At 40.9% G+C, this 22,886-nt stretch overlaps 2 protein-coding genes across 9 annotated transcripts in view; both read left to right on the top strand.

The window, feature by feature from the left end:
• Nucleotides 1–2,134, top strand: part of LOC135558679 (ras GTPase-activating protein nGAP-like) — a 90,659-nt gene extending 88,525 nt beyond the window's left edge. For all 7 annotated transcript variants that reach the window (XM_064992705.1, XM_064992702.1, XM_064992703.1 and 4 more), the window contains one exon: nucleotides 1,110–2,134. In XM_064992705.1, the coding sequence (XP_064848777.1) occupies nucleotides 1,110–1,277 (168 nt within the window). In that variant the 3' untranslated portion in view covers nucleotides 1,278–2,134. The remainder of the gene's footprint in view (nucleotides 1–1,109) is intronic.
• A 1,100-nt stretch (nucleotides 2,135–3,234) lies between these two features.
• Nucleotides 3,235–22,869, top strand: LOC135558678 (ATP-dependent RNA helicase A-like). Of its 2 annotated transcripts, XM_064992699.1 has the most exons (28): nucleotides 3,235–3,333; nucleotides 3,820–3,947; nucleotides 4,052–4,192; nucleotides 5,401–5,524; nucleotides 5,631–5,791; nucleotides 5,950–6,098; nucleotides 7,466–7,512; nucleotides 7,714–7,850; nucleotides 8,027–8,116; nucleotides 8,254–8,415; nucleotides 8,588–8,665; nucleotides 11,725–11,916; nucleotides 12,150–12,291; nucleotides 12,449–12,531; nucleotides 12,721–12,877; nucleotides 12,989–13,086; nucleotides 13,199–13,412; nucleotides 13,605–13,699; nucleotides 13,795–13,868; nucleotides 13,970–14,122; nucleotides 19,009–19,169; nucleotides 19,288–19,399; nucleotides 19,546–19,707; nucleotides 20,163–20,290; nucleotides 21,029–21,258; nucleotides 21,442–21,557; nucleotides 21,706–21,906; nucleotides 22,224–22,869. In XM_064992699.1, exons 2-28 carry the CDS (start codon nucleotides 3,837–3,839, stop codon nucleotides 22,573–22,575), a joined length of 3,870 nt encoding a protein of 1,289 aa, XP_064848771.1. In that variant the 5' UTR covers nucleotides 3,235–3,333; nucleotides 3,820–3,836; the 3' UTR covers nucleotides 22,576–22,869. The 2 variants fall into 2 exon arrangements, with proteins under 2 accessions (XP_064848771.1, XP_064848772.1); XM_064992700.1 differs by lacking the exons at nucleotides 3,235–3,333; nucleotides 3,820–3,947; nucleotides 4,052–4,192; ... (1 more) ...; nucleotides 5,631–5,791; nucleotides 5,950–6,098 and adding an exon at nucleotides 7,241–7,330.
• The last annotated feature ends 17 nt before the right edge of the window (nucleotides 22,870–22,886 follow it).

Below are 22,886 nucleotides of genomic sequence, written 5' to 3'. Positions count from 1 at the left end.
CAGTCAGTCTTCTGGTTTTGGGAAATGCTGTCAAGCCTTGAATGAGCGCAACCACACTTGACACTCATTCCTGCCTCCCTGCCAAAAAAGTCCTTATTCCTGTGCAGACTAGAGGTTGTTGTTGTTTGGTATTGCATTTGAAATTAGATTTTCAGATTTCCCCATCAGTCAGAATACAAATGTAGAACATAATCTAATACATGTTCATTACTTTTGTAGGTATACTACGCCCCTACAATTCATGTTTCTCCATATCTGATGTGAAACCTAATCTCAGACACAGTGGCTCTCGTAGTTAAAAATAAACAATGTTATAGTATAAGAAAGTATGTTTTGAATCAGGGCTGGAAATATGAAGCCGTTACATTCAGATGTGTTCACTATTTCTGTCTCTACAGGAGGACTGTGTGTTGTATGTTGCGCTCTTAGCAGATGATGTGTCTGTTATCCCCAGCTTTGGATGCGTTTCACCCGCCTTCCTAATTTAGCTACCGTCACTCCCAAAACCCTTTTCCCCTTCCCTCCTCGCCCCCAGTTCTGCAGGAACAGTGCCATAACCTGGCTAGATGAGGTTGCCCATGGTTAGAGACAAAACATTATTATGTTGCTGATTACAAAGAGTGCATACTGAGTCCGTTTTCCTACTTCTAGGATCGGGAACAATCAAGTATATCATACAGGACAGTTCAGTCCCAAGGGTTATGCATATAATTGGGATTTCAGTTATTTACTTATGAATTTATTTTTAAAGATGGTTGAATACAAATAATCCTCATGTGTTTACACAATATAAATGGACAGTAGTTTTCAGTTAAAAGTGATACCACTTGACATGTAGGCTCTGTGAATGGTATATGAATAGATATCTAAAATAGTTTATTTTCTTCAAACAAACATGATGCAATGCTTGGTTATGAGTTGTTAGTTTTATCTATGATTTTGGCTGCTAAACAAAAAATAGGTATTTCAGACTATGCTTGTGAAATTTGAATTTCACCATCTACAGAGCAGTAGTCATCCTTCAGCTTACCCTGCTAATCTAATCTCCACTGTAAAGTGAATGCTTTCCTCACTCAGTCCCTCTTCCCCTCCTCTCTTTCTCTCTTCAGGAGAAGAGGATAAGCTCTCTGGATGCAGCCAACTCTCGGCTGATGAGTGCCCTGACACAGGTGAAGGAGCGCTATAGCATGCAGAATCTGCGCAACGGCCTCTCGCCAACCAACCCCACAAAACTGTCAATCACTGAGAACGGAGAGTTTAAAAACAGCAGCTGCTGATTGTTAGTCAGACACAATGAGATGGTGTGATGGTGGTCACACTCTCTCCATGCACATAGGCCAAGGACCTGTCTCTCTCTTGACTGTACGTACTATACATCTACAAGGAATGTCTAGATATGAATGTATATAACTTATATCTTGTATTGGTTGTGTACAGAGATGATACTGGAAAGACGGGTCATTTGAAGACTGAAACGGGGATCAACTGTTGTCATAAAATAGTTAATTGGTGTTTTATAAATTACATTATTATTCCCATATGCAGACAAATGCAGTTTCTCTAAGATATATATTGAGGAGATGTACATATCATAAAGTGGGTTTGTTTTAAATAAATAGCTAAAAGCACATAGTGAGCAATTATAGCTCTAAAAACATATTGTCATAATAGGAGTGGAAGGGCAAAATAAACCAAAAACAGTTTCATGCACACTGTTATTCAAACCCTACTTTTTTATATTTTTTAACTTCTGTTAATGTTGTCTTAAACTAGGGGTTGAATTGGTTTTGATTAGCTGATTTTGTGTATATTGACTGCTGCTTGCCCATTTACTAGCTGAAACCATAGGTCTTTGAGTTCAGGTTCTTAAGGCCAACTGGATCTTCAAAATGAGTAGTCTCGCTCCACCACCTTGCCACAGAATAGCAAATTGTATTTATTTCTGTACCGCCTACTGTCAAGCCTTCAAGATCCCAAAAGAAGACCCTCATGACTTTGTACAATTTCATGTCAATAACTACTGTTTAAAAGTGTTGTCCCCCCTCTTCCCCTCATGAACTGGTTTATGTAAATGTTTGCATATCTGTCCTTGTTGAATGTTGTGTAGAATAAAAGCTACCTATAATTTTGTGGATATTTTGCAATTATATTAATTGTATATGTTTTTTTTTTTTTTTTTTTTTTTTACCTTTATTTAACCAGGCAAGTCAGTTAAGAACAAATTCTTATTTTCAATGACGGCCTAGGAATAGTGGGTTAACTGCCTGTTCAGGGGCAGAACGGCAGATTTGTACCTTGTCAGCTCGGGGACATGAACTTGCAACCTTTCGGTTACTAGTCCAACACTCTAACCACAAGGCTAATAATTGTAATTCAACTACAGTGCTAAAGCACATTTTTGTGGAGTTGTTACATAATTATCCCCTTTTATAAAGATTATTTGGTTGTTGTTACTTTGGAAGATGTGACTCAATTAGTGAACCACAGAAGGGGGCATGTGGAACATACTTGTAAGCCTGATGAGAGGGCCTCAATAACAGATGGAAGTGGCAGATCTACGCCTTGTCTCCCTAGGCAGATGGGTTGCCTCCCACATGAACAATGTTCCAGCATAAACTGTGCAGTTGTGCTGTTGCCCTAGGTCTGGGATTTCCATAGACTAGAGCAGTGGCTCCCAACATTTTTCGGGTTAGTGCACACTAACTGAATTTTGCTCTACCCAGAGTACCCCCTGACATACCACCACCTGTGCATTTTAACAGTAATGCTTCTAACACACCGGCAGCATCATTGTGCACAATAGTACGCGGCAGCATCTAGATATGTATGCAACAAAAGTTCAACATTCACCTTCTGCTACCATTTCTTTCAAGACGGCTACGCATACAGTTTGACGCACACGTTCGATAAATCCAACGTATGACCCACACCGAATGCTCTGCAACGCAATGCTGCATGGCAAACACAGTTTTTCATTGGAAATTCTTGTTATTCTAGTTTACCAAAATGCAATGACGCTGTCGGTGTGATGGAACTGTCAGTCTATGGTCAGATGAAACTTCTCAAGTACACCCTGGGATCCTAGTACCCCTGGTTGGGAATCACTGGACTTGAGCCAGGTGTCTGGGGAGAACTTTGCATGACACCCGGAACAAAGATAGTGGCCTACCGCCAGGGGGCGCTTGCTGTTTGGCCCCAGTGCGTCCTAGCCACGCATGCGCCCAAAGTCCAGGCCTGACTGTCTCGTCCCCCAGTGCTATCATGTCTGCCGTCTGAATGGTTTGTATTTGCTAGCCGGCTCGTTTGAAGAAGTATCTGGTGGAGGTCGAGTGGGTAAGATAAGCAAAGTGGAAGTTGTGTGAAGTGTATTTAGCTAGCTGGCCATGTCCATAATTTCATTGCAACATCGGCTAGTACAAAATTGAAGATTGAGCTTCTAAACGAGCTAACGTTAACCTTCTAACGTTAGCTAGCTACCTGAATTAGCAGCGTGTATATATTTCAGCTAATGTAAACCAAGCCGAATAGCTAGATTATTTGTTTTGTCTGACCTAGATAACTGTGCATGCATTTTTAAATAACATTACGGCCATTTAGGACTTGTAAATGTCTCTAAAATATTGCATTTAGCCAGCGTCCACGCTCATGTCATGTAGCTTTAGCTTGCCAATACAATAGCTGATCACGGCGTTAACGTTAATCAACTAGCTAACTAATCTAGCATCCTGAGCTTGGGGTTTCTGGTGTTTTCAAAGTTATTGAATCGTTGATACAAGTCAGTTACTCTGAATAAAATCGATGAATCTCTGATCCCAACAGAGAAATACAAATCCGCCATGGCGGACATAAAGAACTTCCTGTATGCTTGGTGTGGGAAGAAGAAACTAACACCCAGCTATGACATTCGAGCCGCTGGAAACAAAAACCGACAGAAGTTTCTGTGTGAGGTCAGTTGAATTCTTTCAAATATGTCTATCTGCAAAGCATCCGGTAAATAACAGAAGTAGCATATAGTTCATATATATAAAATATGTGTTATTTCTCTTCCAAGGTTCGTATTGACGGATTCAACTACACTGGAATGGGAAACTCCACCAATAAGAAGGATGCCCAGGCAAATGCTGCCAGAGACTTTGTCAATTATCTTGTCCGAGTTGGAGAAATGAATGCAGCAGAAGTCCCAGCCCTTGGGGTCAGTTATAAAAAAAATCACCGAAATAGGTTATCAATGAAACGTCACAGTGCAGAGCGATTCATTTGGCTGCTGGGGGACAAGGAGACCCACCGCTCCGCTAAATTCATTGACAACTTCTTGCCGTTTTCCATGGATTGTTAATTAAATAAATGTGAACTATTTGGTTATATTATCATCGCCTCTTGAGCATAGTAAGAACTACACATTTCTGCTTATTCCATGCAAAACAGTTGCGCATAGTGCTAAATATCATCAGTTATACTGCAAGTAACTACATACTTTTCATCATCAGTAAACATCAATTGATCATGTAAAATACAGACACGTGAGCATAGCCTCACGATATCTCTCAATATTGGCCACCATTAATTTTATATATCAGTGATATAAAATTACAGTGAACTGTATCTGACAAGTGTGAGTGGTTCAGGGGCCAAGCACTTTAAATATATATATATCCCATTTAGCAGACGCTTTTGTCCAAAGCGACTTACAAGTCGGCTGGGGCCACTACTTTTACATATGGGTGGCCCCAGCGGGAATCGAACCCACGACGCTTGGCGTTGCAAGCGCCATGCTCTACCGACTGAGCCACACAGGACCCATGTTGACAATAATGTTGACATATTGCTTTACTAATTTCATATGTATATACTGTATTCTATTCTACTGTATTTTAGTCAATGCCACTCTAACATTGCTTGTCCTAATAATTTATATATGTAACTCCATTATTTTTCTTTGGATTTGTCTTTTGTGAATTGTTAGATATTACTGCACTGAGTGAGCTAGGAACACAAGCATTTCGCTACACCTGCAATAGCATCTGCTAAATATGTGACCAATAAAATTTGATTTAAGTGACTCACTTATCTGAAATAACATGATCAATTGATGTTTACTGATAATGAAAAGCATGGTGTTATTTGCTGTATAACTCTAATAGGGCTAAAAGGATTAGTCGGAAATGTGTAGATGGCTAATTCTGACATTAACGTGGTTCTAACATTTATTTAACAATCCCTTGAACAGCACATAGTTATCAATGTTTTTACCAGAGCAAGGGATCTCCTTGCAACCAAATTGAACGCTCTGCACCATTTTTACATTTTATTGATAACAAACCATACTTTTTATCATCCAAGATTAAACATTTGGTGATGGACATGTTATTACGGTATTAAACATTATTTTCCTGCTAATAGGCAAGTGGACCTGACTTCAGTGTACCTGACTGTGGAGGAGGGGGTGAAGGAGGGAATGTTGGCTTTGGAAGTCTTCCTCCAAGTGGACCTATCCCTCCTCACCTGGTTGTGAAAGCTGAGCAAGGTACTTGGCTGACTTCACCAAATGCTTGTAGGTCTGTACACAGTCTATGTTCTGTTAACTACATTCCCATGGTGTCATAACTCATCTCGTTTAACTTTTGCTTCAGTGAATGCACCTTCTGCGCCAGTCCCAGGTGTTACTGGTTTGGGATATTCGGGCGGTAGTGGCAATTTTTCCGGAGGTGGCACAAACAGCAATGCTCCGTGGGATCGTGGGGCCAATCTAAAGGACTACTACTCAAAGAGAGATGAGCAGGAGGCACAGGCAGTAGGACCTGTCATTTCACTATTTTTACAAGGCATTGTTTCATATCTATTAGCTATCTTTATGCTGAATTATGTTTAATCTAAGAAGTGCATTTGTAGTAATTCAGTCTTCACGCATGCCTGATTTGAACCTTTGAAGTGTTTATTTTCCCCATCAAGACTCTGGAGTCTGAGGAGGTAGATCTGAACGCAGGACTCCATGGCAACTGGACTTTAGAGAACGCCAAGGCCCGTCTGAACCAATTTTTCCAGAAGGAGAAGAATCAAACAGATTACAAATACAGCCAAGTTGGGCCTGACCACAACAGGTCAGGAGGATGGGAAAATATTTTGGCCTGGAAGTTGATCAGTTAGCCTGGTGGAACCAGCCTGAACTCTGGTAACGCAGCGACCAGGCTGGTTCCAATAGGAGGTTTTCCATAGATTCATTTATATACTAGTTTATCAGGAATATTGCTCCAAAGCATTCATGACAAACCAAAGAACCTTCTTTGCTTTGCCTGTAGACATACAGGTAACTGCCAAAATAAAGTGTAAACGAGTTAGAGGGATACAAAGTATATTGAAAGCACGTAATTCCACACAGGTGTGGTTCCTGAATTACTTAAGCGTTTAACATCCCATCATGCATGTTTTAAAAATGCCCAGTTGCCCATTATTTTGGCTACCATGGCAAGAAGAAGCAATCTCATTGACTTTGGAAGAAGCGTCTCAAAGGAGCATAGGAGGTTTAAGGGGTGTTTGTGTGTGTCTTGGTCGCCGGATCTCAACCCAATGGAACACTTAATTTGAGGTTCTGGAGCGGTGCCTGAGACAGCGTTTTTCACCACTATCAACAAAACACCAAATTATGGATTTTCTCGTGGAAGAATGGCTTCGCATCCCTCCAATAGAGTTCCAAATCTATGCCAAGGCACATTGAAGCTGTTCTGTCGACTCGTGGTCCCATGCCCTATTAAGACACTTTATGTTGGTGTTTCCTTTATTTTGGCAGTTACCTGTACATTAGGTATGGGGACTGTATGTTTTTCTGCTGGACTTATATGGAGACAGAGCCCTCCTGGGTGTGCGGTTAACACCTGAGAGATCTCGGTTAACTTTTCTGAAGTCATTTTGAAGCTATTTATACTTCAACCATAGAGATCCTGTAATCCCATAATTAATTATATGATCTCTGACCTCAACCAATACCTTACTAGTACAATATTGATCCTATTTTAATTTAACTGGCCTCGGTCAGTAATTCTGAATGTGAATAGTAGTGGAGATGTGATGCCAGAATTCACAACCTACCTTGTCAAGACATGTGACATCCTTTAGGCTGCACTAAAGTTGTTATATGGTTGCATCCACAATGGGGGATGGAATGAGCAGATTATTGTATGGTTTTGATTTCTGGTGTCACTTGTTCCACTAGGGATGGGGCAGTGGCTGAGGTGATAAAGTTGATTGTTGATTGAAGTCTGGCAGAAAAACATACTGGCTCCCCCAAGGGCAAGGGTTATCATCAGATTGGACAATAGGCTTCTCAAGCTCAGAGGTCAGTTGGTCCAATAATTGATACATGTTTTATGTACTGTAAAAACACAAGTTACACATTATTCAGATTTTTCATAGAAAGTGAATCAGGCTTAGTAACATTATGGATGATGGTGTTTTTTTGCTTCTACTTCAGGAGCTTTATTGCTGAGATGCAGTTATTTGTAAGACAGCTTGGCAGAAGTAAGTACAAACGTTTCATTGAACACAAACTGAATTGTCTTATCAGATGTAAAATGCTTTATGTTTTTGAGCAGGAGTCAGAAATATTAGATTTTTCCATATTCAGGAGAAAATGTAAACACTGAACCTAGTTTAGTAGCTTTCTGGAGACAACAAATATGTGACTTCAGAATAAGAAATACATTTTCATTTGTTTTGTAGAGATAATTGCCCGCGAGCATGGCTCTAACAAGAAGCTTGCAGCACAGTCCTCTGCGCTGTCTATCGTCCGTCAACTTTACCATCTGGGTGTCATTGAGCCTTATTCTGGCGTCACTAAGAAGAAAGAGGGGGAAATTGTATGTAACGTGTGTTACTGCTGATAAAATATTTGGAGTTTTTACACTGATTTATTAATGACGTGGTCTTAATGTTGTATGTTTTGTTTGTTCACCTTAGTTCGAACCTTGAGACATGTAAAATAAGTATGCAGCAAGTCTTTTTAACTTACAGTTGAACCTTGGTGTCTTCGCAGTTGGAAGCTTTTGAGGTGAATGTGGTGGATGAACTGCAACATCAGCTGCAGAGTATGGCCCAAGAACTGGGTGTTGCAATTCCACCTCCAGTAAGTCAAATTTATATGACTACATTTATTAACCTTTATACATTTTCAATTATTGTCTGTCCTGTCACACTGAAAACCAAAGAAAAGTACTTTGTCATTTAATATGAGGATTATTTCAACCTTTTTCCTGTCCCCAGCCACCTGATCCAAGTACTCCAGTGTCTTTGGTCCAAGGGAAGATGGCTGTGTTTGAGCCCTCCCAGAAACAGAGCATGGCCGGGGTGGTGCCCTGGTCCCCTCCGCAAGTCAACTGGAACCCCTGGACCAGCAGCAATATTGACGATGGACCACTAGCATTTGTGTGTCAAAGACTTGTTTCTAGCTGTACATTTACTAAAAGAAATGCAACAATATATGTGTTTTCTACTGTTATTCTCTTCATAATCTGATCTTTCTCAAAACTAAAGCAGTCTATTTTGTCATGGTAGGCCGTCCATCCTATCTAAAAGTATCATTTACGTTTCCCCCTAGTGCACCCCAGAGCAAATCAGCACTGACCTCCATCATGAGCTGACTTATCAATTGGAACAAGATCAAAGCCTACAGAAGGTATGTTGTTGCCCTCACTTAACTGTGATTAAGTTATTCCTAATGAAAACGGGACAAAGACACACCCTGTTTTGGGGGATTTTCACATTTTATCCTTAGAATGGCTCTTTGGAAGTAGAGTTGACACGTATTTGATATGTGTATCTTAAAGCATAATTGAGAAATAATGAATTGAATTTGGAATATTTGTACATTTTGGCTGTACCCAGGCCTCCTTTAAGACTCCATAATGTTTCATATATGTAGGTGCTACAAAGCAAAAATTGGTGTCATATGAAGCTTTACCGCTTGCCCTGTAATATTAGTATTTAGAATTACAAAAAAACAACTTGCATTTAAAGGTGCAATATGCCGATATCGCTCTGCCATTTCCTGGTTACTAAAATGCTAATAGTTTGCACAATTTTAGTTTGTGACAAACCAAGCAATATATTGTAGAGAATCATTGTACCATCTAAACTGGTGAAATGTCTTTTCAATAACCAAAAATATTGTATTTTTGGCTTGTTTGAAGCTGGTGTACAAAATTGAAAGAAAAAGATGCAAATACTAAACTTATGAATGGGAGAGAGCGCACATAGAACAGATCTACCGCTTCTTAGATTGGCTTTCAACCAGAATGACAGATCCACAAATCACATATCTATATGAATTTGGCCGGGTCGCCCAAAAAGATAGGTATTCAGACTCCTTTACTTTTCCCACATTTTGTTATGTTACAGCCTTATTATAAAATGAATTAAATAAATAAAAATCCTTAGCAATCTACACACACTACCCCATAATGACAAAGCGAAAGTAGGTTTTTAGAAATGTTAGCAAATTTATAAAAACTATACCTTATTTACATAAGTATTCGGACTCTTTGCTATGAGACTCAAAATTGAGCTCAGGTGCATCCTGCTGTCATTGATCATCCTTAATGTTTCTACAACTTTGTTGGTGTCCACCTGTGGTAAATTCAATTGATTGGACATCATTTGGAAAGGCACACGCCTATCAATAGAAGGTCCCACAGTTGACAGTGCACGTCAAAGCAAAAACCAAGCCATGAGGTTGAAGGAATTGTCCGTAGAACTCCGAGACAGGATTGTGTCGAGGCACAGATCTGGGGAGGAGTTCAAAAAAAATTGGCAAGCATTGAATGTTCCCAGGAACACAGTAGCCTCCATCATCCTTAAATGGAAGAAGTTCTGGTCACCCGGCCAAAATGAGTAGTCGGGGGAGAAGGGCCTTGGTAAGGGAGGTGACCAAGAACCCGATGGTCACTCTGACAGAGTTCCTCTGTGGAGATGGGAGAACCTTCCAGAAGGACAACCATTCCTGCAGCTCTCCACCAGTCAGGCCTTTATGGTAGAGTGGCCAGACGGAAGCCACTCCTTAGAAAAAGGCATATGACAGCCCGCTTGCTGTTTGCCAAAAGGCACCTGAAGATTCTCAGACCATGAGAAACCAGATTCTCTGGTCTGATGAAACCAAGATTGAACTCTTTGGCCTGAATGCCAAGCGTCACGTCTGGAGGGAACATGGCACCTTCCCTATGGTGAAGCATGGTGGTGGCAGCATCATGATGTGGGGATTTATTTCATCGGCCTGGGACTGGGAGACTAATCAGGATTGAGGGAAAGATGAATGGAGCAAAGTACAGAGAAATCCTTGATGAAAACTGGCTCCAGAGCGCTCAGGACCTCCGACTGGGACGAAGGTCCGTCTTCCAACAGGGCATAGACCCTGCGCACACAGCCAAGACAATGCAGGGTTGGCTTCGGGACAAGTGTCTGAATGTCCTTGAGTGGCCCAGCCAGAGCCCGGACTTGAACCCGATCGAACATCTCTGGAGAGACCTTAAAATAGCTGTGCAGCAACGCTCCCTATCCAACCTGACAGAGCTTGAGAGGATCTGCAGAGAAGGGAAGAAACTCTCCAAATAGCGTTGCCAAAGGTGCTTCAACAAAGTGCTGAGTAAATGGTCTGAATACTTATGTAAATGTAATTTCTTTTATACATTTTTTTAAATGAGCAAAAATGTCAACCTGATTTTTGCTTTGTCATTGTGGGGTATTGTGTGTAGATTGACAGGAAAAAGCCATTTAATCATTTTTAGAGTAAGGCTGTAACCTAACAAAATGTGGAACAAGTAAGGGGTCTGGATACTTTCTGAAAGCACTGTACCTGTTGCAGCTTTAATTTATGAATATTGAAAAATAAAACATGAATATTGAAAATATACCATTTCTGATTGGGCTAATTGTTCAATATATTCTTGAGCATACTATATTCTACTGGCATATCAAAGTTCCAGAGTGGGATCTCTGACACTTTTAGAGTTATGATCCAATTAGTAAACATTACCAATGTGAAAATGGATTCAAAATGGTCACCCTTTGCTGGTGATTTGCAGGATGTAGACTGATACAAGTAATATGATACAATGGGCCATAACATTAAAACTATCAGAGATCCCACTCTGGTACTTTGATATGCCAATAGTCTTAGAGGAGGCGGCCTGTGCAAGGCCAAAATGTCACAAATATTCCAACTTTAATTAATAATGTATTAATATGCTTTTAGATGAATTGTTAAATATATCTTCCTTCAAATTACCATTCTATGGATCAAATCAGAAAAATGTTGGAATTTTCTGGTCTGGCTTCATGAGGAATCACTCAATTATCTTGAGTTAGCTTTAAATTATGTCCTGTTATCAGTCCCTCCAGGATTCCTGGTTTCTGTGATCACATGTTTTTGTGTGCCAAATCAACTATTCCCCGCATATTATTTGAGAGCTTGCAAATTTGACCAATCACCACACTTTTTCCACAAACAGTCAAATCATCGCAATATTATCACATAAAACTGGCCCACCACCGCAGTACAAAAAGAGGGCTCACAATTTCAACATTTTTCGCATATGGTTCAATCAAGCCACATATCAACAAACCTTTCCCACATAGGCACATTTTTGTGACAAATTGGACAATCGTATATTGCTATGCAAAATATCAGAATTTTGCATGGGACTGTGTTGTCTGACTGTCATGCAAAAACGTGTCTCCTAGGTCATTGGAGAGCGAGACGGGCTTCCAGTGAAGAAATTTGAGGAGGAGATAATGACTGCCGTTCAGGGCAGCTCAGTGGTGATCATTCGAGGGGCGACCGGCTGTGGCAAAACCACCCAGGTTCCTCAGTACATCCTGGATCAGTTCATCAAGAGTGGGAGGGCGTCCGAGTGTAACATTATTGTAACCCAGGTAAGACTCGAAATTAAATATTCATGTATTTGAATATTTTCCTTGCTTGTGATGGGATAATGCCTTTGTTGTCCAATTGGGAAATGTTGTTTGTGGCATTGTGTAAACATTAAGACATTACAGACAAACACAGGCCCAGGACATAGACTGTTACATACAAGATAAATAGAATATTGAACTGCAGATATCTGAATGACTGCTATTTCACAGTAACCCCTTCCCTTCTTTGTCAGCCCCGGCGTATCAGTGCAGTGTCTGTGGCAGAGCGTGTTTCCTACGAGAGAGGAGAGGATGTCGGTAAGAGCTGTGGGTACAGCGTCCGCTTTGAATCCATCCTCCCACGACCCCATGCCAGCATCATGTTCTGCACTGTTGGTAAGGGTCTCTTATTTTCATTTGTTATTCATAATTTAGGTGTTTTATGTAGTTAATACAACTGGGGTTGAGAATAGCTCAGGTTAAGAATAGCAGAAGGTACATGGAATTATATGAATACTATATAGCATCATTTGGTGTATTTCTCTATTTCCAGGTGTGTTACTGCGGAAGCTGGAAGCAGGTATTCGCGGGATCAGCCATGTGATTGTGGATGAAATCCACGAGAGAGACATCAATGTACGTATGTCTGATGCCCATCCCCCCAACAAATTGTAATCCTTAGGGGTACCGATTGAGCCTAGTTCTGGACTAAAAAGTACTCTCAATTGAGAATGGTTTGTAGTCCAGGACTAGGCTTATTCTGTGTCTGGGAAATCAGCCCTCGGTGTACTAAAGTCAGTAATGTTTACTTTTTGCTCTTCCCAGACTGATTTCCTCATGGTGGTGCTGAGGGATGTGGTCCAGACCTACCCAGAGGTCCGCATCATCCTCATGTCTGCCACCATCGACACCACCATGTTTAGAGAGTACTTCTTCAACTGCCCTGTCATCGAGGTGTTCGGCCGCACATTCCCAGTACAAGGTAAGAGCTCAGTCAAATGGAGCTCGCAAACTTTCTTAAATCATCTAACCTTCATATTTTCCAGTTTATGGGCTTGTAATGGATAACTATGAATGGTTGTATCTTTTCCAGAGTACTTTTTGGAAGATTGTATTCAGATGACACATTTCATTCCACCTCCGAGTGATAGAAAGAGGAAGGACAAGGATGAGGAAGGAGGAGATGAAGAGGTATGGAATAGTACTTTGTCGGTCATAAGCACAGAAAACCATTTCATTTAACCACTGTTTGTTCTATGGAAGTGTGTTCTATGTGTATGTTTCTTCCTCTTGTTTGTCACAGGCCAACTGTAATGTGATATGTGGGCCAGAGTACACCCCAGAGACTAAGCGCTCTATGGCCCAGATGAATGAGAAGGAGACTCCCTTTGAGCTGGTGGAGGCCCTGCTGAAGTACATCGAGACCCTCCAGGTGGCCGGGGCCGTGCTCGTCTTCCTGCCCGGCTGGAACCTCATCTACTCCATGCAGAAACACCTGGAGATGAACCCACACTTTGGTGTGTGGTCTCAATACTAATCTGTGGTTCTCCCATAGAAAAACTGTTGGTCAAAGTATTTGGATTGATGTCAACAAATGCATTGTTTTCATTTTAGTCCCATATCACCCAAGTTTCTGCCATAGAAATGCTGTTGATTGTAATTGTAATGACACCAGTGAATTGATTTGTTATTCATTTTGTTTCACCCAGGGAGTCAAAGGTACCTGATTCTGCCTCTCCACTCTCAGATCCCCAGAGAGGAACAGAGGAGGGTATTTGAGCCTGTGCCTGAAAACATCACCAAGGTCAGTCAGGCAGGGTCTCTGGGGTTTTCCTGTAAAGGTTTATAATGATTTATCTGTTATTGTTATTTTTGTTATTTATATTTTATCCTTTTCAGGTGATCTTGTCAACAAACATTGCAGAGACCAGTATTACTATCAATGATGTAGTATATGTCATCGACTCTTGCAAGTAAGTTTCTCACTTGATATACTGTACTTTAAATTATTAAATTATCATTGCATGGGAGTGTAGCTACTAATGACCCCCAATTATTTTGTGTTTTCTCAAAGGCAGAAAGTGAAACTGTTCACGTCTCACAACAACATGACCAACTACGCCACCGTCTGGGGTTCCAAGACCAACCTGGAGCAGAGGAAGGGTCGCGCCGGCCGCGTCCGGGCTGGCTTCTGCTTTCATCTGTGTAGCAGAGCACGCTTCGACAAGTAAGTCTCTGGGACACGTTGCATAAAACATCTTAAAGGTGCAATATGCAGAAATCGCTCTGCCATTTCCTGGTTGCTAAAATTCCAATATTTAGCCTAATTTCAGTCAGTGACTTAACAAGTGTAGAGAATCATTGTATAAAACCGCCGTGAAATATATTTTCTATAACCAAAAATATTGTATTTTCAGCTGTTTGAAGCTGGTGTACAAAGCCAAAAGTAAAAGACGCAAGAACAAACCTTAAGAACGGGAAACAAAGAAATATTTCACATAGAACATATCTACCGCTTCTTAGACTTGCTTTCAATGAGAATGACAAATCTATAACTCACTTTTCGATGTGTGTTTGCTTGAGTCTTCTTGATTATGAAGCTACAAGCTTGGCACACCTGTATTTGATTTTTGTGTTTGAGGAGTTTCTCATTCTTCTCAGCAGATCCTCTCAAGCTCTGTCAGGTTGGATAGGAAGCGATGCCGCACCGCTATTTTCAGGTCTCTCCAGAGAAGTCCGGGCTCTGGCTGGGCCACAAGGACATTCAGACACTTGTCTCGAATCCACTCCTGCATTGTCTTGGCTTCATGCTTACGGTCATTGTCCTGTTGGAAGGTGAACCTTCGTCCCAGTCGGAGGTCCTGAGCGCTCTGGGTCAGGTTTTCATCAAGGATCTCTCTGTACTTTGCTCTGTTCATCTTTCCCTCGTTCCTGACTAGTCTCCCAGGCCCTGCTGCTGAAAAACATCCCCACAGCATGATGCTGCCACCACCATGCTTCACTGTAGGGATGGTGCCAGATTTCCACCAGACATGACGCTTGGCATTCTGGCCAAAGAGTTCAATCTTGGTTTCATCAGACCAGAGAATCTTGTTTCTCATGGTCTGAGAGTCTTTAGGTGCCTTTTGGCAAACTCCAATTGGGCTGCCATGTGCCTTACTGAGGAGTGGCTTCCGTCTGGCCAATCTACCATAAAGGCCTGATTGGTGGAGTGCTGCAGGAATGGTTGTCCTTCTGGAAGGTTATCTCATCTCCACAGAGGAACTCTAGAGCTCTGTCATAGTGACCATCGGGTTTTTGGTCAACTCTAGGAGGAGTCTTGGTGGGTCTAAACTTTTTTCATTTAAGAATGATGGAGGCCACTGTGTTCTTGGACCTTCAAAACTACAGACATTTTTTTGTACCCTTCTCCATTTCGGAGATCTATGGTCAATTCCTTCGACCTCATGGCTTGGTTTTTATCTGACATGCATTGTCAACTGTGGAACCTTAGACAGGTGTGTGCCTTTCCAAATCATGGCCAATCAATTGAATTTACCACATGTGGACACCAATCAAGTTGTAGAAACACCTCAAGGATGATCAATGGAAACAGGATGCACCAAAGCTCAATTTTGAGTCTCATAGCAAAGGGTCTGAATACTTATGTAAAAAGGTATTTCCTGAAAAAAAAAATAGAGAATAATTATTAGCATCAATATCTAAGAACCTTTAAAAAAAATTGATTTAACCAGGAAGGGCTCATTGAGATTTAAAATCTCTGGCCAAGATATGCAACACCAAGCCATTACAAAAATTACAGACAAACAACATGAAAAACTACAACTAATCTAGTAAAAACCATAGAATTCACAAGAGTATAACAAAATCAAAAACAGCAAATTAAAAATATTGACAGGTCAGGGAATCAGTCTCAAGGTCATTCATCGGTGATTTAAAAATACCATTTTGGAAATTTTTGCCTAAATCGTTTATATAAATAGTGAATAGGAGAGGACCAAGTACAGAGCCTTGGGGCACATCATTAAAGACAGACAATTTAACAGACATAAGCCCGTCAAATTGAGTGCCCTGAGTTCTATCAGACAGATGGTTAGCAAACCATGCAACTGCATGCTCTGAAATACCTACACTTGACCAACTATGCCTTTTAGTATAGCATGATCAACTGTATCAAAAGCCTCACAGAGGTCAATAAAAAGTGAGACACATTGCTGTTTTTTGTCAAGGGCTTCAGTGATATCATTTAAAACCTTCATGGCTACTGTAATTGTGCTATGCTTCTTCCTGAAGCCTGGTACATTGATCAAATAGAGTTAGTAAATAAAAACTATTTTAGCTGTTCACTCAAGGGTTTCAAGTATTTTCACTGGGGGTGACAGCTTTGAGATTGGCCTATAATTATTTTAAAGAGTTGGATCTCCCCCTTTTAAAAGTGGTAGGACAAATGCTGATTTCCAGATTTTCGGAATTTCATTACATTCAAGGGTTAGATTGAACAGATATGTAAGTGGTTCAGCTATGAAATCAGCTGCCAGGTTTAAAAAGCAGGGATCCAAAAGATCAGGACCTGCAGGCTTTCTCTGATCTAAGGATTTCAGGGCTTTATGTACCTCCTGCACTGAGAATGGCAAAAAGCTAAAAGTTTGACCAGCTCTCACTGGTTCATCCACACAGGGTTGTACAGAGACAGAGGACACTGAATCAAACAGCCTACCAGATGATACAAAGTGCTCATTGAAACAATTCAGCATTTCAGTTTTGTCATATGCAGCAACAGTCCTTGAAAACACATGACGGTAATTCATTAACATTACTGTTACCAGACATCGACTTAATAGCCTTCCAAAACTTTCTAGGGTCATTCAGGTTATCAGTGGTAACAGACATAAAATATTCAGACTTGGCCTTCCTGAGAAGAAAAGAACACTTGTTTCTTATAACTGCCTAAAAAATAAGCCAATCAGCATCAGGACATGATTTCCTTGCTTTAGCCCAGACTAGATTACGGTCGTGAATAATACAAGACAGCTCAGAAGAAAACCATGGATTATCCCGCCCTTTAACCCGGAACCTGCGGAATGGGGCATGTTTGTTTGCTTTTTGGAAAAAACATAATGAAATAATTTCCAGGCAGTTTCCACATCAGGAATAAGCCCAGTCTTGCTCTAGTCAAAATAAAACAAATCATGAAAGAAAGCCTGCTCATTAAAACACTTCAAATTTCTCTTATGAATAAAACGTGGGTTTGTCTTAGGAACCTTAGTATTTCTAACAGCAACAACAGCACAATGGTCACTTAAATCATTACAAAAAACACCAACCGCAGAATATTTATGTGGAACATTTGTCAATATCAAATCAATCAGGGTATTTAAGATTTGGGCAATTGGGTTTGTTAATCAACTGGGTAAGATTCATAGAATTACAAAACATTTTTAAATCATCAGACACCAGCTTTAACCAACACCAGTTGAGATCATTTCACTGTAAAGAAGTTTAGACATGAGGTGCGTCAAAGAAGAAAATGCATTACCGAGAGCAGAGGGGGGTCTATAACAGCCAATCACAGTTATAGAGAGACCCTTTGAAACCTCAATATTCAAAGCAAGAAATTCCAACTGTTTACAAATAGTTTCAGACTTTGTCACACTTACAGGGAATTTAATTTTTACATATATAGCCACACCCCCACCTTAACTCGATCAGTGCGATAAACATTGTAACCACTTATACAAATATCCTTATCAAAAACAGACTTGCTGAGCCAGGTCGCAGAAAAAACAATTGCATCAGTTGATTTAGCCCAAATCCTAACTCCATCAATTTTTTTGACAACAGGCTGTGTACATTAAAATGAAAAATACCGAAACCAGATCTTGATTCAAAATCAGAGGTGGTTTGGAGACATTGCATATCAGGGCCAAGGTTAGGTTGCATGTTACCTGATATCAACAAAAGAAGAATAACTAGGCACCTCTGTTTAATAACCTTGCACGGCTTCTCTTTTTTAAGAGACCTACTGCAAGCGAATTCTACAAGTGAGTTTCCAGACAATACCAAACAGTAATTTAAAGCCATTAGACTTTGGTAGCGACACATTCGTACTGTTCACATGCCACAAATACATCGGCACTTGGACGAGTGTAGCGAGTTCCTGCAGACAAAATGTCTAATGGACGGGAGAGCACATTGTCAGATGTACTCACCCAGCGACAGTTAGTTTTCTCCAGAGTTCAGTAAAGTCCGTGCACAAAGCAATACCATGAAAATTGTTTCGAAACCTGTTTTCGCTTTGCCATTATGCTGTATTGTGAGTAGGTTGCTGAGGAAATGTATTTATTTAATCAATTTTAGAATATGGCTGAAACATAACAAAAATGTGGGAAAAGTAATGGGGTCTGAATACTTTCCGAAGGCACTGTCTTTACATAAGCACAACAGAACTGCAAGAAACCGCTCGGAATGTCTGACTGAAGTACGGCACATGTACCTTTTTGTTTTGAAATTACTCGTGTTCAAAAAAAAAAAATGCAGGACATAAATGTTTGGTTTACGGGACAATGGGCCAAAATGTGATACTCTACCGTACAATTCGGGACGTGGTCACCAAAACTGTATAGTCTCAAAACATGGTTAAAACTATAATGTTCATGGTCAGTACATGCATCCATAGCTCTGTCCATGAATTTGAGTGTGTTTCCATTTCTCCAGGCCCATCCCTCAGCTTTTTTACCAAAACACAGGCGATGTGATGGTTTGTTTCAATTAGTATTCTAGCTTTAACTTTTTCACTTAATTTAAGGGGAACATTAACTTAAGATGTTTTATGCAACTGGGCCCTGATCTCAACCCTCATTAGCGTTGAAGAGATGCCAAACTTCTGTACCCATATTCACAAAGCCGAGTGCTGATCTCGGATCAGGTCCCTGTGTCCGTGTAATTTTATGAATTCTGCAAAACTGTTCTTAGATCAGCACTACTACTCTGAGATGCTATATGAATATAAACTCTGTTTTTTCACTCTTACACTTTTATGTCAAAATTGAGTTTGATTTGAATTATACAAGTGATGAATGTGTGCTTCTGTTTCTACCCTTTTCTTCATCCCAGACTGGAGACCCATATGACCCCTGAGATATTCCGTACTCCTCTCCACGAGGTAGCCCTGAGCATCAAGCTGCTGAGACTAGGAGCCATTGGCCATTTCCTTTCCAAGGCCATCGAGCCCCCTCCCCTGGACGCGGTTATAGAGGCAGAACACACACTGAGAGGTGAGTCGTTTTTAGCTTTGACCTTAACAGATTTGTTTTGTCCTCTAGTGTTCTAGTAAATATTACCAACCACCTTGAATAGGGTTGGCATTTACAATTCCTTGATACATTTCACTAGAACTGGATGCTTTGGACACAAATGACGAGTTGACTCCGCTTGGTCGGATCCTTGCAAAGCTTCCAATCGAGCCGCGTCTGGGGAAGATGATGATTATGGGCTGCATATTCAAGTGAGTGCTGCATCAGAATTCATGCATGCATTTTGTAAAATCATTTCCTAAATTACTATCAATATTGACTCATCTCTATACACAGTTTCATATTTCCAACTAGAAATTGTTTAAATAGTTGGTGCTTTCTTTGCTCTGCTTTCTAGTGTTGGAGATGCGGTGTGCACGATCTCAGCAGCCTCCTGCTTCCCAGAGCCCTTCATCAATGATGGCAAGCGCTTGGGCTATGTGCACCGCAACTTTGCTGGCACCCGCTTCTCAGACCACGTGGCCCTTCTGTCAGTCTTCCAGGCTTGGGACGATGTGAGGTGAGTCCAGGCTTCATAGAAACATGCAACATGTACATCTAGGGGCGGCAGGTAGTCTAGTGGTTAGAGTGTTGGGCCAGTAACCGAAAGGTTGCAAGATCGAATCCTCGAGCTGACAAGGTAAAAATCTGTCGTTCTGCCCCTGAACAAGGCAGTTAACCCTTGTCATTGAAAATAAGAATTTGTTCTTAACTGACTTGCCAAGTTAAATGATGGTTACAAAAAAATATATAATTACAAACAAACAATCCTCTCTCATGGATTACAATTAAACAGATGCAACTGATAATTGTGGCTGATACGATTGCAGACAGAACACCGTAATGCCATTCATTGCAGTAGGAAGGGGTGTCAGCTGAATGACCCATTTTTGTTTGGGAATACAGTCCTGTTCCTTCTCACTACCTGGCAAATGAAGGTTGTGACAGCTTGTTAACTTGTCGTCTTTATTGTAGAATGGGAGGTGAGGATGCAGAGTCCAGATTCTGTGAACACAAGAGGCTCAACATGTCCACACTGAGGATGACCTGGGAGGCAAAAGTGCAGCTGAAGGAGATCCTCATCAACTCTGGCTTTCCTGAGGGTAGATTTTTTTTTTTTTTTTTACTGTCTCAAATGACACCATTTTCCCTATAGTGCACTACCTGGTCAAAAGTAGTGCACATTATTGGGAATAGGGCAGTGGTGTAAAGTACTTAAGTAAAAATACTTTAAAGTGCTACTTAAGTAGTTTTTGGGGGTATCTGTACTTTACCATTTACATTTTTGAATATTTTTACTCCACCATTTCCTTAAGAAAATATAGTACTTTTTACTCCATACTGTTTCCATGACACCCAAAAATACTAAGACATGAAACTGGCCCAATTCACACACTTAAGAGAACATCTCTGGTCACCTCTCCTGCCTCTGATCTGGGGGACTCAATAAAAACACATGCTTTGTTTGTAAATTATGTCTGAGTGTTGGAGTGTGACCCTGGCTGTCCAAGTTGTGCCAACTTGTTGGCTTAATCTATGGAATTTTTAATTATTTATACAGTACTTTTGATACTTAAGTGTATATTTTAGAAATTACATTTTACTTTTGATACTTAAGTATATTTAAAACCAAATACTTTTAGACATTTACTCAAGTAGTATTTTACTGTGTGACTGTTAATTGAGTCATTTTCTATGACAATTGGGTACTTTTTCCACCACTGGAATAGGGTGCCATTTGAGACGCACGCCATGTGAACAACCCAATAGTATTGCAGTGTTGGCATAATATACAATCACGTCTGAAATTGTTTAAAAATGTTTTTTGATATTTTCATTAGAGTGCTTGATGACACAGATGTTCAATAACGTTGGACCCGACAACAACCTTGACGTGGTCGTCTCGCTCCTGACATACGGCTCCTATCCCAACGTATGCTACCACAAGGAGAAGAGGAAGATTCTCACCACTGAGGGGCGCAATGCCCTCATCCACAAATGCTCCGTCAACTGCCCCTTCAGCAGCCAGGACATGACCTACCCATCACCGTTCTTCGTCTTTAGCGAAAAGGTAGGATCTCAAATTTAGAGGTCAATAACTACATAATATGAATATACTGGTGTATCATAGGTTGTTTACCCTTTTTTTCTTGTTGTGTGAGCTAAAAAGGTCAATGTTCAGATGTATAAAAAAAAATCATCAAATTGGTCTACAAGCTGCAATCAACCAAATGTTGTTGTTTTTTTTCACCAGATCCGGACTCGAGCCATCTCAGCCAAAGGAATGACACTAGTCAGCCCACTCCAGCTGATCTTGTTTGCCTCCAAGAAAATCACATCAAACGGGGAAATCATTGAACTGGATGATTGGCGAGTGTAGCTACTATCTTTTAAAGTGGTGCAATAGTAGAAATGTTGTTGTTTTTCTGCCTATATACCTACACTTCCAAAAAAGGCGGTTAGATTGAGCATGAAAATCGTGAGATCAAGCTGATAAAACCACTGTTTGTATTCACAGGATCAAACTGAAGATACCGCATAACGTGGCTGGCTGCATAGCTGCTTTGAGGGCTGGAATGGAGGCACTTGTTGTAGAAGTCACCAAAGACCCTGAGTACATCAAACAGCTGGATCCCACAAACGAGCGCATGCTCAACATCATCCGTCAAATCTCCAAGCCCTCCGCAGCTGGGCTTAACCTCATGGTCAACAATAAACGGTAAGATAAACACATGATTAGACATCTCAGCTCTGGGGGGGGGTAGGAACATTTAGGATGCATCCCAAATGGCACCCTATTGCTTACATAGTGCACTGCTTTTGACCAGAGCCCAAGCAGCCAGTTTGCTAAACATCAACAAACATGACATACCTTACATACTTGTAGTAGTGAAGTCATATAGTGGTAATAATGGATTAGTTTACTCTGTGTAGATTATCAACCTTTGTGCACAGTAATCCACTCCACTGGGTAATAGGACAGCATTGTGTTTTGAATACCAAATACAGCTGGTTTACGTGTCTTGCCCTTATCAGTTTTGGAGATGGTCCACGTCCTCCCAAGATGGGCAGGTTTGACGGAGGAGGCGGTGGAGGATACCAGGGAGGAGGCGGTGGAGGATACAGGGGAGGAGGTTACAGAGGCGGTGGAGGATACCAGGGCAGCGGCGGCGGATACAGGGGCGGTGGTGGAGGTTACAGAGGTGGGGGTGGTTATGGAGGGGGGAACAGGGGTGCGGGTGGTTATGGAGGGGGAAACAGGGGTGGGGGTGGTTATGGAGGGGGGAACAGGGGTGGGGGTGGTTATGGAGGGGGGAACAGGGGTGGGGGTGGTTATGGAGGGGGGAACAGGGGTGGGGGTGGTTATGGTGGGGGCCAGGGATATTAGGGCATTTGAAGGTTAGCTTTTTAGATGTTGTTCATTACATGACATTTGAGTGTTTTTGGCTGTAATGTTAGAAGTGATTCTATGTAAGGATATTTTAGTTTTGCCTTTTGTGACACCCCCCTGAAATCAACATTTTCTCCTGGTATTAAGCATAAAAAAATAATAATTTGTTAGTTTGGCGAATGGGAAATTCCAAAAGTATTTCATGCCATGAGCCTAATTTTGTCAGTTATATACAACTCAAGTATGTTTCCTGCCATTACTAAGTAATAAAATACATTTTTTCCAACACTGCCAGATTTTCTTAGCAG

The sequence above is a fragment of the Oncorhynchus masou genome, chromosome 17 (assembly GCF_036934945.1).
Source record: "Oncorhynchus masou masou isolate Uvic2021 chromosome 17, UVic_Omas_1.1, whole genome shotgun sequence".
Classification (NCBI taxonomy): domain Eukaryota; kingdom Metazoa; phylum Chordata; class Actinopteri; order Salmoniformes; family Salmonidae; genus Oncorhynchus; species Oncorhynchus masou.
Note: the sequence above shows the minus strand (reverse complement) of the source record. Positions and strands in the feature narration are given on the sequence as shown.

Coding starts and splice junctions, on each gene's coding strand:
- LOC135558678 (XM_064992699.1), top strand. CDS start 3,837: ATGGCGGACATAAAGAACTTCCTGTATGCTTGGTGTGGGAAGAAGAAA. Junction 8,117..8,253: donor GTGTTGCAATTCCACCTCCA/GTAAGTCAAATT, acceptor TCCTGTCCCCAG/CCACCTGATCCAAGTACTCC. Junction 11,917..12,149: donor GTAACATTATTGTAACCCAG/GTAAGACTCGAA, acceptor CTTCTTTGTCAG/CCCCGGCGTATCAGTGCAGT.